Source organism: Anthonomus grandis, chromosome 14 (genome assembly GCF_022605725.1).
Source record: "Anthonomus grandis grandis chromosome 14, icAntGran1.3, whole genome shotgun sequence".
Taxonomy (NCBI): Eukaryota; Metazoa; Arthropoda; class Insecta; order Coleoptera; family Curculionidae; genus Anthonomus; species Anthonomus grandis.
The window spans coordinates 888,516-907,571 of NC_065559.1; the positions used below are offsets into that span (position 1 = coordinate 888,516).

Sequence of the window (19,056 nt, forward strand, 5' to 3'; positions counted from 1 at the left end):
CTGTTACTTAAAGGGGCATTCACACTATTGCGCGGCATTAATAATCGGCGAAAGAGCACGGAAATTACGTTTATATAGAATTTCTAAATCAAATTTAATGTTCAATAATTTCAAAGTAAAACACTGCCACGTTCAAAGATGGCGCCCACGAAAGTTAGAGCTGTCATCTTACGTCACAAAATTTATTTAGCAAAATGCGTATATACAGGGCAATGAACTTACATACAAATGTAATAAACAAATTTAAATATTATTCGCGGCACACCTGCCTAATTCAAATTAACAATTAATTCCGTAAAACCTGTCAAATAATATAATGACATTTCAATGGAAATTGAGTGTTTTCAAAGCCTACTTTTCGTCGTGGGCCACCCTGTAAATAGGTAATATATGATGTGCTGCCACCTACAGGCGATGTGTCGTTTATATCGATCAGCTGATTAATATATTCATTAACTATGTCAAACTACGGACGTGAATACAGAAATGAATAAACCCGGTTATTAAGTTACAAGAAATTGCTTTTTTATTCTATACCTAAAAATATTCATCGAAATATATCCCAAGTTTATACATATTAGATTGGTCTTTTTTTTAATATATAACAAAGGCAACCTCGCGGTTCGTTATGCTGTCCGCAAGCTGTTCACCGGGCGTGTAGACAGCATTCAGTGCAGCCCAAATAATTTTTAAATAACCTCCCGTTTATAGAAGGACTTGTTTTTCACCAAATATTATTTATCGTATTATATTCCAAGTTTATACATAATAAATTAGACTGTTTTGTAATAAATAACAACAACAAACCCGCGGTATGATATGCTGTCCGGAAGCTTTTACTGACCTGACTCACCGTCAAACTGCGGGCGTGTAGACAGCATTCGGCGCAGCGATTTTTCAATTAAATTGAAGTATATAGGACTTGCTTATTGTTCTTTACTTAATATTATTCATCGGATTATATTCCAGGTTTATACATAATACATTTGCCCGTTTTGTGATATAACGGCAAACCCGCGGTTCGATATGCTCTCTGCAAGCAATTCACCATTAAACTGCGGGCGTGTAGACAGCATTCGGTGCAGCGAAATTCCCAAATAATTTTTAAATAAGCTCTTGTTTATAGAAGGATTTGTTTTTCCCCAAATATTATTTATCGCATTATATTCCAAGTTTATACATAATAAATTAGACTGTTTTATAATAAATAACAACAACAAACCCGCAGTATGATATGCTGTCCGCAAGCTTTTACTGACCTGACTCACCGTCAAACTGCGGGCGTGTAGACAGCATTCTGCGCAGCGATTTTTCAAATAAATTCACATATATAGGACTTGCTTATTGTTCTTTACATAATATTATTCATCGGATTATATTCTAGGTTTATACATAATAGATTTACCCATTTTGTAATATAACGGCAAACCCGCGGTTCGATATGCTGTCCGCATTCTTTCACTGACCTTACGCACCGTCAAACTGCGGGCGTGTAGACAGCATTCGGTGTAGGGAAATTTAAAAAAAAAAATCCCGTATACGGACTTGTTTTTTTATTCTTTACCTAATATTTATCATTCACCTCAATAGATTCCAAGTTTATATATATATATATATATATTTCCTAATATTTATGTATTAAGTATAACAGTGAGACAACCGCGCGGTATTTTATGCTGTCCACACGCTTTTCCTAACCTAAATCACCGTCTCCTACCTCCTAACCCAACTTTTACTAAAGCAACAACAATTTCTTTTTTGCACAGTTTTCCTTTTATTTTTAGCATCATTTTATAGAAAAAACTCCGTTTATGTTACCGAGCCTAATTCCAATATGGAAAAAAGCGTAATTGAGAAATACGAAAAGCAAGCAGCTCAAGCAGTAAGTGTTAATCATTTTTTTTTAATATAAAAGTTATATATAATGAACAAGATGCAATTTCCTATTAAAACAGTTAATATTAACCAAAATAGCCTAATATTAAAATAATAATTAATAATAACAAACAGAAGTTACACTATAAAAGTCTTTATTTGCCCATTGAACTTAGGACATATGGGTGCACCTAACCTCAATCTCAATAGAATCAAATTTATCTTACTTTAGGAGGAGGAAATAAACCTTCTAAGAAGTCAATTAGAAAACATTGAAACCTGCATAAAAAACAACACAGTCGAACATTTAGATCCTGAAATTGCCAAACTTGTAACCGAAAATACCAAACTGAAACATCGATTGGCTATTTTGAATAGGGTATGACACATTCTGTGCATCAAGCACATAAAAGTATACATTTTAATTAATTCAGGCAATTATGGAGGAATCCTCAAAAACCCCTAACGCACGGGGTGCATTACCGAGTATTCTTAAAACACTTAATGCCTTATTTTTGGGGGCGATTCAAGCCGCCTGCCCCGATATAGCCGAGCCCCCTGTAGATATCGCGTTGTCCAGTGCTAATTCCAAGTTTGGTGACTATCAATGCAATTCTGCCATGTCTTTGGCCAATATGTACAAACAGATTGGTAAGGAAAAAAATCCCTTAACTTAAGTAGCTGTGCGGCATCGCTTTTTGTAGGCAAGAAGGTTCCTCCAAGGGAGATCAGCGCTAAAATAGTAGAGAACCTTCCTCCCCATGAGCTGATCGATCACGTAGAGATCGCAGGACCAGGTTTTATAAACATTTACCTTAGCAAGGAGTATGTGAGGAAAGCGATAAGTTCGATTTTGTTGAACGGAGTGCAGCCCCCACCGTTACAAAGGAAACTGAGAGTTTTGGTGGATTTTTCTTCGCCAAATATTGCGAAAGAAATGCACGTGGGGCATCTTAGGTCTACGATTATCGGGGACAGTATTTGTAGGCTCTTAGAGTTCTTGGGTAAGTTTGAATTTAGATTTTGGTTTTGTATTGGAATGACTATCGATAAATCTTGGCTTGGAAGAATTTTGTGTTTATTCCAGGCAGTTGATCATTTAAATCCTCCGATATCTTTAGAAATTATCAATGAATCATGGATTCAAGTGCCTGGAAGTATTTTGTGTTTATCTCAAGCAGTTGATCATTTAAATCCTCCGATATCTTTAGAAATTATCAATGAATCTTGGATTTAAGTGCCTGGAAGAATTTTGTGTTTATCCCGAGCAGTTGATCATTTAAATCCTCCGATATCTTTAGAAATTATCAATGAATCTTGGATTCAAGTGCCTGGAAGAATTTTATGTTTATCCCAAGCAGTTGATCATTTAAATCCTCCGATATCTTTAGAAATTATCAATGAATCATGGATTCTAGTGCCTGGAAGTATTTTGTGTTTATCCCAAGCAGTTGATCATTTAAATCCTCCGATATCTTGAGAAAATTATCAATGAATCATGGATACAAGTGCCTGGAAGAATTTTGTGTTTATTCCAGGCATTTGATCAATTAAAATCCTCTGTTCTTCTCAGAAAATATCAATAAATCTTCGATCAAGTGCCTGGAAGAATTTCGTGTTTATCCCGAGCAGTTGATCATTTAAATCCTCCGATAACATTAGAAATTATCAATGAATCATGGATTCAAGTGCCTGGAAGAATTTCGTGTTTATCCCGAGCAGTTGATCATTTAAATCCTCCGATATCTTTAGAAATTATCAATGAATCTTGGATTCAAGTGCCTGGAAGAATTTTGTGTTTATCCCGAGCAGTTGATCATTTAAATCCTCCGATATCTTTAGAAATTATCAATGAATCATGGATTCAAGTGCCTGAAAGAGTTTTGTGTTTATCCCGAGCAGTTGATCATTTAAATCCTCTGATATCTTTAGAAATTACCAATGAATCATGGATTCAAGTGCCTGGAAGAATTTTGTGTTTATTCCAGGCATTTGATCAATTAAAATCCTCTGTTCTTCTCAGAAAATATCAATAAATCTTCAATCAAGTGCCTGGAAGAATTTCGTGTTTATCCCGAGCAGTTGATCATTTAAATCCTCCGATAACATTAGAAATTATCAATGAATCATGGATTCAAGTGCCTGGAAGAATTTCGTGTTTATCCCGAGCAGTTGATCATTTAAATCCTCCGATATCTTTAGAAATTATCAATGAATCATGGATTCAAGTGCCTGGAAGAATTTCGTGTTTATCCCGAGCAGTTGATCATTTAAATCCTCCGATAACATTAGAAATTATCAATGAATCCTGGATTCAAGTGCCTGGAAGAATTTCGTGTTTATCCCGAGCAGTTGATCATTTAAATCCTCCAATATCTTTATAAATTATCAATGAATCCTGGATTCAAGTGCCTCGAAGTATTTTGTCTTTATTCCAGGCATAATCTTCTCAGAAACTTTATATATAAGAGATCTGTGACCTCTTATCTTCTCCCTTTAATCATCTTATCTCTGTTTCTCTTAAAGAGATAAAGAACTCATTATTTTCCTCGTTTTAGGTCATGACGTGATTAGGATAAACCACTTGGGAGACTGGGGCACCCAATTCGGCATGCTAATAGCCCAACTGCAAGAGAAATACCCGGATTACCTGAAACAGGCCCCACCCATAAGCGATCTACAAGCGTTTTACAAAGAATCCAAGAAACGTTTCGATGAGGACGAGGAATTTAAAAAGCGCGCTTATGCCAGCGTGGTAAAGCTCCAATCGCACGATCCCGATCATATTAAGGCTTGGGAACTTATCTGCGATGTGTCCAGACGAGGTATGCAAAATCATATACTTTTTGATCAAAACCTACGTGGATTATTTCAGATTTTCAAAAGATATACGACCGTTTGGATATTAAGTTGATAGAGAGGGGTGAATCGTTTTACCAGAGCAGAATGGAGAATATAGTGAGAGAATTGGAAAGCGCTGGGTTGCTGCAAGAGGACGAGGGCAGAAAAGTGATGTGGGGTAAGTTATGGTACCGTTTTACTTCCGGTACCTTTATATGTATTAATATTGCAGGTGATACCATTAAGATTCCCTTGACGGTGGTGAAGTCCGACGGGGGTTTTACTTATGATACATCGGACATGGCCGCCATAAAGCAACGAATTGAGGAAGAGAAATGCGATTGGGTGATTTACGTGACGGATTCGGGCCAAGCGACGCACATTTATAATATTTTCGATTGCGCCAAGAAGGCTGGCATTTTGGATCCGAGTAAAATAAGGTAAATTAGTTAACTGTCATGTGAATAATGTCGATCAGTTTAATGATTCTCTATGTTAGCTACGGTAATGCTACTTCTGCTTGACTCTCTGTAATTGGAACCACATATTAATTTCATACCCATATCATACCCATTTTAGAGCTGTTTTGGTAGCTTTGGCACCCTCTATTTTAAAAATTATGAATATAGTGAACTGTATTTCTTGAGATTGTTTTTCTGAATAAATAAATGCCTTTTGTGACGTTCGTTCCTGATTCGGTGCCATTTTTAAATGATTTCTGTGAAACATTCTCTTGATTTGACTCCTAAACGGAGGAAATTTGTTTTGGAACAGAGTATTTTCAAAATATGCCTTGTATGGACTTTCCACCGTCCATTTATTTGGAAAATCCCGCTACAGTATTACGAAGAAAATTATTAGGTCTCAAAAATACGACAGCTTTTAAAGGGGCAGGTTTTGACGGACGGTAAGCCATCCTCGATTTTAAGTCGCCTCCGTAATCTTAATGTTAATAACGCGGTTGATGACTCACTATTCTTAGATCGTTGTAGCAGTTGCCCGAGCAACATTGTGGTATTGTAATATCAAATGCGGCGAGCTTATAGATGCAATGGCCGAATTGGCTGACCAACTCCTAGATATTTCTAACTGGTCCGCCAGCGGTCATTAAATTAGTGTTGTCGGTGCTGAATCATCCGCTTCTCGAGCGCAAATCCATTCATTGATTGAGTGTAAGTGTAAATAAACTTACCGCGAAGGTACTCGCGTACTCGCAAGTCTAGAAGTAATTCTTGCGGGCGAAATAAATCTGTGGACAAACCAAATTTGTGTTACGCCCATCAAAAATATCCAGATAAATTAATGATAAATTATAAATTAATGGGTGGGAGGCTAAGGGTAGTATTAATAAAAAAAGGGTTTTTTTCTTTAAATTATTTTCTAGCTTTTATCTAAAAAAAATCAAGGAAATCCGTGCTCTGAAATCAATTTTGTATGACTTTTTTGAAAATCAACAACAGCCAAACAGAATAACCCTAATAGTAACTGATCAATTAAAATTGGGTTAATAATTATTATCAAAATAATAAATCAGTATCCATTTTTATCCCCAAATATGTATTCGTTGGTATATTTAAGAATTATTATTAAAAAAAAAAATAAGTAAAACAAAACCACTGAATAAAAATAATAATATAATTAAGAATCTTCAATACAAAATATACAAAACTTTCCGTGCTGTGTATTCAATTCAATTCAATATTCAATTCAATATATTCAACTTCAATATAAAATATTACAATTCTAAGAATATAAAGCACCTAGATACCAGAGTATCTGTATGTACTATGGTAGAAACAATTAAAAAATTCTAATATATATAATGTTGTTACCCTTAGCAGGCTAGCCGTTATATAAATTAGTTCACAATATTTAACATTTTAAATAAGTTTACCCAAAACTACATAACAAAAATCAAAAACCAAACAATAAAAATGAGAAAAAGAGAAAAAAAAAAAAGATTCATATACTATATACACATATACATTTTAACTACAAAGGTATTATGTAGTATTTTACAGAATTTTCTAGTCTTTGGTACCTAAAACCTATAATATTTGAAACAAAATAAATAATTGAATAAATGTCCATACTGAGATTTTTTTCTTTTTCCCTTATGTATTTATGTTGTGATTGCTATTGAGTAAGAAAATAAAAAGTTTGGTGAAAAGCAGAATATTGATAGAAGCACTTATGATCAATCAACAAAATTTTCTTTTGTTTCCTAATATATAACTTAGGGCATGCTCATTAAACTTTTTAAAGTATTTCTGTTGTTTGACATTTTCTGGGAGAAGGTTATAAAATTTTGGAGCTAAAAATACTGCCGAATGTTGACCAAAATCTCGAATCATATAAGGTAGTACAATTTGCTGGTGTTTATTAGCTCGGGTTTGGTGTCTATGGTTTATTATACTTTGTTTACCATAGAATTTATGAACATAAGAGCAACAGGTTGTTATAAAAAGAGTTTTAAAATCTTGTATTTCAGAATTATATAATTGCTTTGTTGAAAATAATCTAGGTCTCTTTAACATTATCTTTACTATTGAGTTTTGTATTGTTTTAAGATTTTTTAGACTGTTTTCATATGCCCCACCCCAAATCAATATCCCATACCTTAATAGGGGTTCCACGAGAGCTTTATAGATCAACACAATCAGTTTTCTGCACAAAATTTCCCTTAGTAAATAAAATTTATGTAAGAGTGCCTTTATCTTTTTTGTTAAATAATCAATGTGTATATCCCATTTTAGATGTTTGTCTATATGGACTCCCAAATATTTTATAGAGTTTACCTGTGCAATTGGTTCATTAATATTGTTTACAATAATATTTTGAAAGTTTGGTCTATTTAAACTGTTTATGGAAATGCTATATATTTAGATTTTTTTGGATTTAGTGACAATTTAAAGGTGTCGAACAAATTTTTGATTAATGATAGACCTTCTTGAAACTTAACTTTTGCCTCTTGCCATGTGTCTCCAATAAATATAATTCCTGTATCATCTGCATAGGATATTACTTTGCCAGGAGTTTTTATATCATTCACTGCATTTATATAAACATTGAAAAGTAGGGGTCCTAGTACAGTGATTAGAAATAAATAATAATATAAAATAATATAAATTATAGTTAATTTTCTGTAATCTGAGAAAGTAAGTTATTTAATTAATAATTTTTTTTCTTTTAAGGTAATTATTTTATGCTAAAAAAGGTTTTTCAATATCATAACCCGTAAACCCCCCACCCACCCCACATAGTTTACCAGTGAAAAATTCTATTGAAAAATCACTTTTTTTGTATAAAATATTTATTAATATACATATACATAATTATATAAAATTTAAATAAATAAACTGTGTTATTAGATTGGACATTAATGACAAAACCAACTGTTATTAATGCATATTAATTTGGAAAACAGTGATTTTTTAAAATAATATCTCACTGAATAAATGTGTAGGGTGGGTGGGGGGCTAAGGGTAGTATTTTTGAAAAACGGTTTTTTTGTAAAAGAAAAAAAACTATTTTTTAACAAAATTACCCTTAGCCCCCCACCCACCCCACTTACTTTACCAGTTAAAAATTATTCTGTAAAATCACTGTTTTTGGTAAACAATTTTTAATTTATTAACATTGTTTTTGTATTTAATATTTATATATAAAATTATTCTCAGATTTAAATAATATATTTTTATTTTTTTTTTATTTTATTTATTTATAACATCATATTATAGTTACACAGTTATAATAAGTCATTACAATATCAAAATTATGCAGTTATATTCCCCTAGATGCAAGCATCTGTATGGGAAGTAATAAATGAACAGTGTACAATAAACATTTTTCTTCTGTTCAACTTATTTAAAGAAAAAATAATTAATATGAGCTCCTAAGTATATTTATAAAATAATAACAGTGAGGTAACAAAGTGCCTAAACAATTTAACAAGGGAAGGCATCTAGTAATATTAGGATACAACAGACTTAAACTTATTAAGATTGTTTACAATATATTCCTTCACTATTTTTGATGTTTCTAATATGTTTAGATAATAAATTGTACAGTTTTGGTCCTATAAATTTAATGGATCTCTTTCCGAACTCACTATAGCATACAGGAAGAATTAGTTGATAGTGTTTTGGTTATGGTTTATTGGATATCTAATATTTTCACGATTGTGTATGAAGCAACAAACAGTTATACAGAATAAAGTTCTTATGTTTATATAGGTTTCATTATAAATTTCTTTAGTAGGGTATAAGAATGGTTTTTTAAGGATTATTTTTAATGTTTTATTCTGCATTATCTGAAGAGGATTTAAAGAATTGTAATGCATACTGCCCCAGAGTAATATTCCATATCTTAGTATTGATTCCACTAAACTTTGGTATATGGTTATAAGCATATTTCTGTCTAAAATATTTCTAAAATAGTGTAAAATTTGTAGACTAGGAAATTTAATTTTTTTGTTAAATGTACAGTATGTAAGTCCCTTTTCATGTTACTATCAATGATAATTCCCAAATACTTTACATTTGATGCTTCCTGTATTTTATCTGGTAGATTTTGAATATCTAAGTGTCGATTTATTTTAGTCTTTGAGAATGCAATATAGTTGGTTTTTTGGACATTTAATGTTAATTTGTATATATCAAGCCATTTTTTTACAAGCATAATTCCAGTTTGAGGTATATACATATATGAGGTCATAATTTTGTTTTCCTAGATTATTTCGTTTATTTAAAATTTATATATAAATATTTAATACAAAAACTGTATTCATTTATTGAAGGTTATATACGAAAAACAGTGATTTTGCAGAAGAATTTTTAACTGGTAAAGTATGTGGGGTGGGTGGGGGGCTAAGGGTAGTTTTGTTAAAAAATAGTTTTTTTCTTTTACAAAAAAAACCGTTTTTCAAAAATACTACCCTTAGCCCCCCACCCACCCCACAAACTTTACCAGTAAAAATTCTTCTGCAAAATCACTGTTTTTCGTATATAACCTTCAATAAATGAATACAGTTTTTGTATTAAATATTTATATGTATATAAACTTTAAATAAACGAAATAATCTAGGAAAACAAAATTATGACCTCATATATGTATATTATTTAAATCTGAGAATAATTTTATATATAAATATTAAATACAAAAACAATGTTAATAAATTAAAAATTGTTTACCAAAAACAGTGATTTTACAGAAGAATTTTTAACTGGTAAAGTATGTGGGGTGGGTGGGGGGCTAAGGGTAGTTTTGTTAAAAAATAGTTTTTTTCTTTTACAAAAAAAACCGTTTTTCAAAAATACTACCCTTAGCCCCCCACCCACCCCACAAACTTTACCAGTAAAAATTCTTCTGCAAAATCACTGTTTTTCGTATATAACCTTCAATAAATGAATACAGTTTTTGTATTAAATATTTATATATAAAATTTAAATAAACAAAATAATCTAGAAGATCAAAAACTATGACCCAATATATATTTTTTAAATTTCAGAATAATTTTATATATAAATATTTAGTGTAAAAACAGCGTTATTGATTAAATAATAATAATAATATAACTACTATATATATATATACCACAATAATAACTCAACCACAATTGCAAACTCCTGCTAATGTTTATTAGGCCTTAGGTGGAAGGTCGATTGTGTTTATTTTATTTCTTGTTTCCTTAGGCGCAAATTTGTGTCTGTTTTACTTTGTCAATTTTTTGTATGTTTCTTTTTTCCATGTTGTTTTCTAGTTTAGTTATTGAATTATTTATATTTTTATGACATTAATTACCACATAAATAATATGGATAAAAAATAATGATTTTGCCACAGAATTTTTCACTGGTAAACTATGTGGGGTGGGCGGGGGGCTAAGGGTAGACTTCATGAAAAAACAGTTTTTTATGCCCTTGCAACTGGTTCTAGCTTAGAAAGTATTCGACCTACAAGAATGGTTCCTATATTAAATTGTATAAATAAAACATTGTTTTTTATGAAGTCTACCCTTAGCCCCCCGCCCACCCCACACAGTTTACCAGTAAAAATTTTTTTGAAAAATCACTGTTTTTCGTATATAACCTTTAATTTATTAACACTGTTTTTATATTAAATATTTATATATAAAATTTAAATAAATGAAATAACCTAGAAAATCAAAGACTATGATCCAATATATATATATTTAAATTAGATAATAAATTTATATATAAATATTTAATACAAAAGCAGTGTTAATAAATTAAAGGTTATATACGAAAAATAGTGATTTTGCAGAAGAATTTTTTATTGGTAAAGTGTGTGGGGTGGGTGGGGGGCTTAGGGTAGTTTTATTTAAAAAAACGGTTTTTATTTTTTACAAAAAAATTGTTTTTCAAAAAACTACCCTTACACCCCCCACCCACCCCAAACACTTGTCCAGTAAGAAATTATTTTCAAAAATCACCGTCTTTTTTTCAATTAATACACGTGAATAAGTTTGTTTATTAAATGAAAAACGTTTTTAAAAATAATATAAATTATAATTAATTTTCTGTAAACTAAAAAAGCGAAATATTCAATAAATTTACTGAAAAAAATTTTTTTGGATTTTTTAAAGGATTCTCGATGTTCTACCGATGTACCAAAAAAAATTAAAATATTTTTGAAAATTTTTTTTTTCAGATTTTTCATAAAAATTTGTGATTTTTTCAAAAATTGTCCATAACTCCTTTATTTCGCCATTTACGAGTAAAAGTTATTCTAGATAATTTGTGCATCGCATGAGATTAATTAGAAAATTGTTAAAAGAAAATAATAAAAAGTAGATCAGTTTTTCTTAATTTTCTCGAAAACTACTGGAAAAATTAAAGATTTTCTTTCAGCATTACATTCCTTTTTAAAAATAGATCAAATCATAAGGAATAACATTTTGTCGTAAATGAAAAAATAAAGGAGTTATGGACGATTTTTTAAAAATTGAAAAATTTTTGAGCTAAAAATTTGAAAAAAAAATTTTTTTTTTTAATATTTTTTTTTTTTTGGAAATGGATAAATTACCAAAAAAACTGCAAAAAAGTCTTATAAAACTTTTTTAGAAAATGTACCTGTAAAAAGTTATACCCAAAAAAGTCTTTCTTAAAAAATCCAAAGGGGTACCCCTGGAAAAATGTTCATAATTTCGGTTCTTATTTTTTTTCTGGAAAACTATTGCTTGGAGAAAAAAATTGTTTAAACAAAAGTTGTTTGGAATTTCTATGCACATCAGATGCAATAGAAAAATAATTTTTAAGTCTAGCAGTTTTCCGGAAAATTGAGGAAAACCTCCCAACAGTTTTTCCTAATTTTCTCGAAAACTATTGGGAAAATGGAAAATTTTCTTTCGGCATCGGATTCTCAATCAAAAATAGAACAAATCATGTAGAATCACATTTTGTCCTAAATCTCAAAATAAAAGAGTTATGGAGGATTTAAAAAAAAATTTAAAATTTTTGGGTCAAAATTGTGAAAAAAATTTTTTTTGAAAAAATTTTTTTTTTTTTGGAAATGGATAAAGAGCTCTAAAAACGTCAAAAAAGTCTTATAAAACTTTTTTGAAAAATGTACCTGTAAAAAGTTATACCCAAAAAAGTCTTTCTTAAAAAATCCAAAGGGGTACCCCTGGAAAAATGTTCTTAATTTCGGTTTTTATTTTTTTTCTGGAAAACTATTGCTTGGAGAAAAAAATTGTTTAAACAAAAGTTGTTTGGAATTTCTATGCACATCAGATGCAATAGAAAAATAATTTTTAAGTCTAGCAGTTTTCCGGAAAATTGAGGAAAACCTCCTAACAGTTTTTCCTAATTTTCTCGAAAACTATTGGGAAAATGGAAAATTTTCTTTCGGCATCGGATTCTCAATCAAAAATAGAACAAATCATGTAGAATCACATTTTGTCCTAAATCTCAAAATAAAAGAGTTATGGAGGATTTTAAAAAAAATGAAAAATTTTTGGGTCAAAATTGTAAAAAAAAATTTTTTTTGTAAAATTTTTTTTTTTTTGGAAATGGATAAAGAGCTCAAAAAACGTCAAAAAAGTCTTATAAAAACTTTTTTGAAAAACGTACCTGTAAAAAGTTATACCCAAAAAAGTCTTTCTTAAAAAATCCAAAGGGGTACCCCCTGGAAAAATGTTCATAATTTCGGTTCTTATTTTTTTTCTGGAAAACTATTGCTTGGAGAAAAAAATTGTTTAAACAAAAGTTGTTTGGAATTTCAATGCACATCAGATGCAATAGAAAAATAATTTTTAAGTCTAGCAGTTTTCCGGAAAATTGAGGAAAACCTCCTAACAGTTTTTCCTAATTTTCTCGAAAACTATTGGGAAAATGGAAAATTTTCTTTCGGCATCGGATTCTCAATCAAAAATAGAACAAATCATGTAGAATCACATTTTGTCCTAAATCTCAAAATAAAAGAGTTATGGAGGATTTTAAAAAAAATGAAAAATTTTTGGGTCAAAATTGTGAAAAAAAATTTTTTTTGGAAAAATTTTTTTTTTTTTGGAAATGGATAAAGAGCTCAAAAAACGTCAAAAAAGTCTTATAAAACTTTTTTGAAAAACGTACCTGTAAAAAGTTATACCCAAAAAAGTCTTTCTTAAAAAATCCAAAGGGGTACCCCTGGAAAAATGTTCATAATTTCGGTTCTTATTTTTTTTCTGGAAAACTATTGCTTGGAGAAAAAAATTGTTTAAACAAAAGTTGTTTGGAATTTCAATGCACATCAGATGCAATAGAAAAATAATTTTTAAGTCTAGCAGTTTTCCGGAAAATTGAGGAAAACCTCCTAACAGTTTTTCCTAATTTTCTCGAAAACTATTGGGAAAATGGAAAATTTTCTTTTGGCATCGGATTCTCAATCAAAAATAGAACAAATCATGTAGAATCACATTTTGTCCTAAATCTCAAAATAAAAGAGTTATGGAGGATTTAAAAAAAAATGAAATATTTTTGGGTCAAAATTGTGAAAAAAAATTTTTTTGGAAAATTTTTTTTTTTAATTAAATTTAAAAGATTCAGGTACCCCTGCATCCAACGATCAGCCGGTGTTAAAAACTTACTCGCGTAAGAATAAAAAAGTTACTTTTGCTTCTACTTAATACAGATTGTACGTCTGTGTAGCTAGACTGCTGTTAGTGATTGCTCCATGATTATAATTTTTTCTTACTCTATTTTAAGTGTTTCTATTTTGATTTATTACCAGACGGTTATCCAAACTGACTAACTGAACAAAATGGTCTAGGTTTTGGTAAAATTATTTTTTGTAGCGTATCTATATATTATTAACTCCTATATAACTTACAATTTTCTGTGTTTGTGTGTGTCCATGCGGACATTATATAATACGATGTGACTAGTATTAAGTATTCTTTATTACTGTATTAGTACTAAATTTATCTTATTGTATCGCTATCACTAGGAGGGGAGTGTGTGTGGGAATTGTCGCCACTCTCTTTCCGTTTTGTATTTCTCCTTGCTTGACATTTTTGACTGTTGACAGTTAAACAAGGGAAAGAAGAAAGACACACGTTAAGTTCACGATAATTTTTACTTTGCCGATCTTGGCTATTTTAATGTGGAAATAAAAGTGCTAATTAGGTTTCCCGGTGTATTATTTGATACAACAACGTGGAGACAACCCTTTGGACCCCACAAATACAAATATGCATTTGAATTTTTCAAATCCAGCGACCCTAGTTCATGTTTTTGACATATAACTCAGATGGCGCCAAGATATACAGACTCTACTACAATAATTCCCGCTTATTTTTAGGACGGACTTCGTAGGCTTCGGAGTGGTGCTGGGCGAAGACAAAAAAAAGTTCAAAACGCGCTCGGGCGACACCGTACGCCTCCTGGATCTGCTCGACGAGGGTCTGAAACGTTCCGAGGCGAAACTCAAGGAGAAAGAAAGAGACAAAGTGCTGACCGCGGAGGAGCTACGTCAAGCCCAAGAATCGGTCGCTTACGGTTGCATCAAATACGCCGACTTGTCGCACAACAGAAATCACGAGTACGTTTTTTCGTTCGATCGCATGTTGGACGACAAAGGCAACACCGCGGTGTATCTTTTGTACGCTTATACCAGGATCAGGTCGATTGCTCGGAACGCGAACTTTACCCCCGAGAAAATTACGGAGTTGGCCCGGGATAGTGCGGCGTCTTTGGAGCACGAGAAGGAGTTGAAACTCGCTAAAGCTCTGGTGCGTTTCTCGGACGTGTTGCTTAAAATAACGGAGGATCTTTGCATGCATCATTTGTGCGAGTACGTGTATCATATCGCCACGAGTTTTACCGAGTTTTACGATTCTTGCTATTGTATCGAGAGGGATTCTTCAGGGGATATCGTCAAGGTTAACGTGGGGAGGATCTTGTTGGCCGAAGCGGCCGCGATGGTTATGGACGGGTGTTTTAACATTTTAGGGCTTAAACCCGTGTCTAGGATGTAGGCAATAAATAACAGATTTTTCTAGTTGATTTGATTATTGATAATCCACACTTGTTTCTACCCTAAACCCTTCCTCAATCTTTTCTTGAACATCATACATAAACCCTTATAGGTTCTGCAGGAAATATACTTATGGTGAACCATTAAAATAATTTTTTTTAGGTTAAAGATCAATAGGCTAAAGTATCAGCTAAGGCTTGGGTACCTCTTTGTCCTTAACAACTTTTTGTGTCTCCAATTATAGATTAAAATGTGCATGAAACTGACTGTGGTAAAACATGTTATGGTCGTCCATTAACCTAAAGGGTCTGGGAAATACTTTTAACGTTTCCTTGTTCATGAAATGGACAATAATGTCAGATGCCTGGAATAAAGTTAAATTTGTATTCTAGTGTCTAGAAAACACTAAAATATGGCGTCAAATTCGAAGATATTTTTCTAAAAGAAACCGGCCTTCTTTCAAAGTTCAAATAGTAATAAATTAAAATCCATGTAACGGGTCTCAACTGTATTGGAATATAAGGTCAAAGGTTACATGTGTACAATTTTTTTTTCAACTTCCAGGGTTAATTTATTAATTTTTTAACAATTTTGAGCAAAACGCTGAAATAGGTGTCTAATGAATTTTTTAGAAGAAGCTGCGTTCCAAATTTCAAGCCTCTAACTCTCTTAGTTTCAGAGATATGAGCATTTTCTCCCTCAAAATATGATTTTTTAAAAACAATTTTTTTTTCAACTTCCAGGGCTAATTTATTAATTTTTTGACAATTTTGAGCAAAACGCTGAAATAGGTGTCTAATGAATTTCTTAGAAGAAGCTGCGTTCCAAATTTCAAGCCTCTAACTTTCTTAGTTTCAGAGATATGAGCATTTTCTTCCTCAAAATATGATTTTTTAAAAACAATTTTTTTTTCAACTTCCAGGGCTAATTTATTAAATTTTGTAAACCGTTATTTATTAAACTGTAAAATATATGTCGTTCCCCAAAACACGAAGTGACGTAACTGACATTTGCATAATTTAACAGGAGAGCAAAAAACCGAAAAAGGTGCCCGTCTGCGGGCTCTGTACCACACAATAAGATGTGTAAGGCAATACTTTTTTAAAGTTCTTCTTCTCAATGTATGTCTTTTTGAATACAAACAATATGAATACTATATTTTTTGAGAAAAATTATATTTAAGTCATATCCTCCTGGGACCCAGACATGTTTTTGTTAAGTTAGGATTGTGAGGCTTTTAAATATAATAAAAAATACATAAATAAATATTGTTTACTAATAATTTTTTTTCTTACTTTGACAGATACATGACGTCCATTAAAATGGACATTGGGTCTTAACCTAAACAAAAATTCCTGATATATAATTTTTTTTTCAATAACATTTCCGTTTAAACTTATGAAAACGCAGAAAATAAATGTAAACTTAAATTTATTTGCTATGGAACTCCATGAAACGGTTTTTTGGCACAAGAGTCATTTTTACATCTAACCGAATTTTTTAAGTGTTGTTTCCGTTTTCTTTCGGTGCCTAATGACGATGACGGTGAATCGACAAAGATATTTCCTTCAGGATTTCCTCTAGTACCTACACCTCGGATGTTTTCTTGGGATTCACTTTGTGGGTTGGGTGTATTTGTCAAAAGTTAAGTGGCAATTTCGATTTTAAAATCTAAATATTGCTGTATTTTGCGAGGAGGGATTTTAAATATTTTTTTTTATCTCTTCGATAAAAAGACCATGAATTAGCCGTTGCTAGATCAAAGAAATGGAAAATGACCCTTACAGTCCAATTACAAAGTGGCTCGAATTCTATAATAGCTAATCATTCGGTCTATCAAGTTTATTCCTTCCATACAGTCGTTGTATTTAGCAACAACGTAAGGTCTTTTAACCTGAATGTACAGGATCCGACAGTCAAACCTGACGGTTTTTGAAATGGGATAAATAAAAAAGTTATTGAGATATTTTAATTATTATTGTTTTATTGGAAAAAGGGGAATTGGAAATCTAACATTCATAATAAAAAAGCACAAAAATAACTTATGTCACTTAAATGATGACCACCAATTTTTCCACATTGTACGAGTCTCCTGGAAAAGTTTTCGCCGAATGTTCTCCTTCAGTTGGTTCAAATTAATTGGTCTGTCAACATAAACTCTTCCCTTGAGGTACCCCCATAGATAAAATTCACAAGGGGGACAAGTCGGGAGAACGTGCCGGCCGTTCGATGTCACCCCTGAGCGAGATCAGCTTACCGGGGAAAATCATGGACTCCCGAGAGGTATGGGCAGTTGCTCCGTCCTGCTGAAACCAGACCCTCCTGAGAGGGATACGATGGCGACGTAACTCTGGAATGAGAAAGTCACGGATCATGGCAACATAACGCGCTAAGTTCACTGTCAGTGTTAGGCCATTCTCCTTAAAAAAAAAAGGCCCTAACACTGTTGCCCTACACACTGCAGCCCAGACACTTACTCTTTCACAGTGAAGAGGCTGCTGGTGAAGTTCCTGTGGGTTTCTTGGAGCCCAATATTGAAAATTTTGTTTGTTGAAATGAAATGGAAAGAAAATGTTGGTCATCATTTAAGTGACATAAGTTATTTTTGTGCTTTTTTATTATGAATGTTAAATTGCCAATTCTCCTCTTTCCAATAAAAAAATAATAATTAAAATATCTCAACAACTTTTTTATTTATCCCATTTCAAAAACCGTCAAGTTTGACTGCCGGACCCTGTATTTAGTCTTTCTTAGACCACCTTTTACACTCATGGTTAGGTTGAATTCCTAGAGCAGTAGATGCCAAAAGTACAAATTTCAGATCATACCATTGTACAACTACTATTTCGCCATCTTGTCTTACAATTTGTTCCGAGCTGCCTCTACCTATCTTGGCCATCATTTTTTCCGAAGTTAAATTTGCTGCCGCTGGTACACGAGATTTCATAATGGTTCCGGTACAATATTTCTCTTGTTGACGAAAGAAGATATTCGAGAAGTGGTATTGTCGTGAAATATCTATCGCAGTACACATGACTTTTAGAAAATAATGTCCGCAACAGCAGAAGGTCCAACACCAAGTCGTTTTACAGAATCATCTGGAAAAGTATCTTTTTCTTGATATAATTCAAAGTCTAGACCATCAAGGGCAGCAACAACAAAATTTTTCAAGTCCTCTGGATTTGGCTTTCCTCTAACGAACTGCATCATTTTACAAGTCCCTATAAATGGGATCATCTCTTCATCTACAGCAACCACTTTCTCTCTAGGTAGCTGCAAACACCCCTGCCATACTGCTTTTATAATAGGACATACTTTCCAAAATTTGTCAGACCTGCGTACCTGCTGCCATCAATGACGATTTTAAGGTTACTTCTTATAGCAAAAAATCGATCTTGAGTCATTGATTTTGGGATATTTTAGACAGGACATCAAACAAACTATTCCAAAAAAATGTTTAATCTCATTAAGAGTCAATTTAAGAGATACTCCTTTAAGTTCAACGTACCTTGCATTTGTGCAATCACACACTTTTTGGAATAACTCATCTTCAAAGTACATGGCTAAATACGATTTTGCTTGTCCAATCATACCGGAGCTCTGCGCTGCATTCACTAGAGGGGCCTTCAAAATCTGTAGGTGCAAAAGTATCATCTATTTTCCAAGACTTTCGCTTTAAAGGATCCACAGATTGCTTGGCCATTTTTAAGTTTTCTCTCAGGACACTAAGAGGAATTCTATCTTCTTCTTCTTCTTCTTCCTCCTCACTGCTGCTTACTAGTCCTTCAATAATTATTTCTTTTTCTCTCCCCATTAAATTATCGATAGTTTAAATTTTTTCTTCATCATCAGACATTTCAATGTC

The 19,056-nt window shown here is 32.1% G+C and overlaps 1 protein-coding gene across 2 annotated transcripts; it reads left to right on the top strand.

Annotated features, from left to right (window-relative positions):
- Window positions 1-1,663: 1,663 nt before the first annotated feature.
- On the top strand, window positions 1,664-15,215 carry LOC126744675 (arginine--tRNA ligase, cytoplasmic). 2 transcript variants are annotated; one of them, XM_050452188.1, is made up of 8 exons: window positions 1,678-1,882; window positions 2,108-2,254; window positions 2,310-2,526; window positions 2,580-2,879; window positions 4,434-4,700; window positions 4,751-4,894; window positions 4,949-5,156; window positions 14,517-15,215. In XM_050452188.1, exons 1-8 carry the CDS (start codon window positions 1,835-1,837, stop codon window positions 15,190-15,192), a joined length of 2,007 nt encoding a protein of 668 aa, XP_050308145.1. In that variant the 5' UTR covers window positions 1,678-1,834; the 3' UTR covers window positions 15,193-15,215. The 2 variants fall into 2 exon arrangements, with proteins under 2 accessions (XP_050308144.1, XP_050308145.1); XM_050452187.1 differs by having other exon boundaries at window positions 1,664-1,882; window positions 4,751-5,156.
- The last annotated feature ends 3,841 nt before the right edge of the window (window positions 15,216-19,056 follow it).

Coding starts and splice junctions, on each gene's coding strand:
- LOC126744675 (XM_050452187.1), top strand. CDS start 1,835: ATGGAAAAAAGCGTAATTGAGAAATACGAAAAGCAAGCAGCTCAAGCA. Junction 2,880..4,433: donor TAGGCTCTTAGAGTTCTTGG/GTAAGTTTGAAT, acceptor TCCTCGTTTTAG/GTCATGACGTGATTAGGATA. Junction 5,157..14,516: donor TTGGATCCGAGTAAAATAAG/GTAAATTAGTTA, acceptor GCTTATTTTTAG/GACGGACTTCGTAGGCTTCG.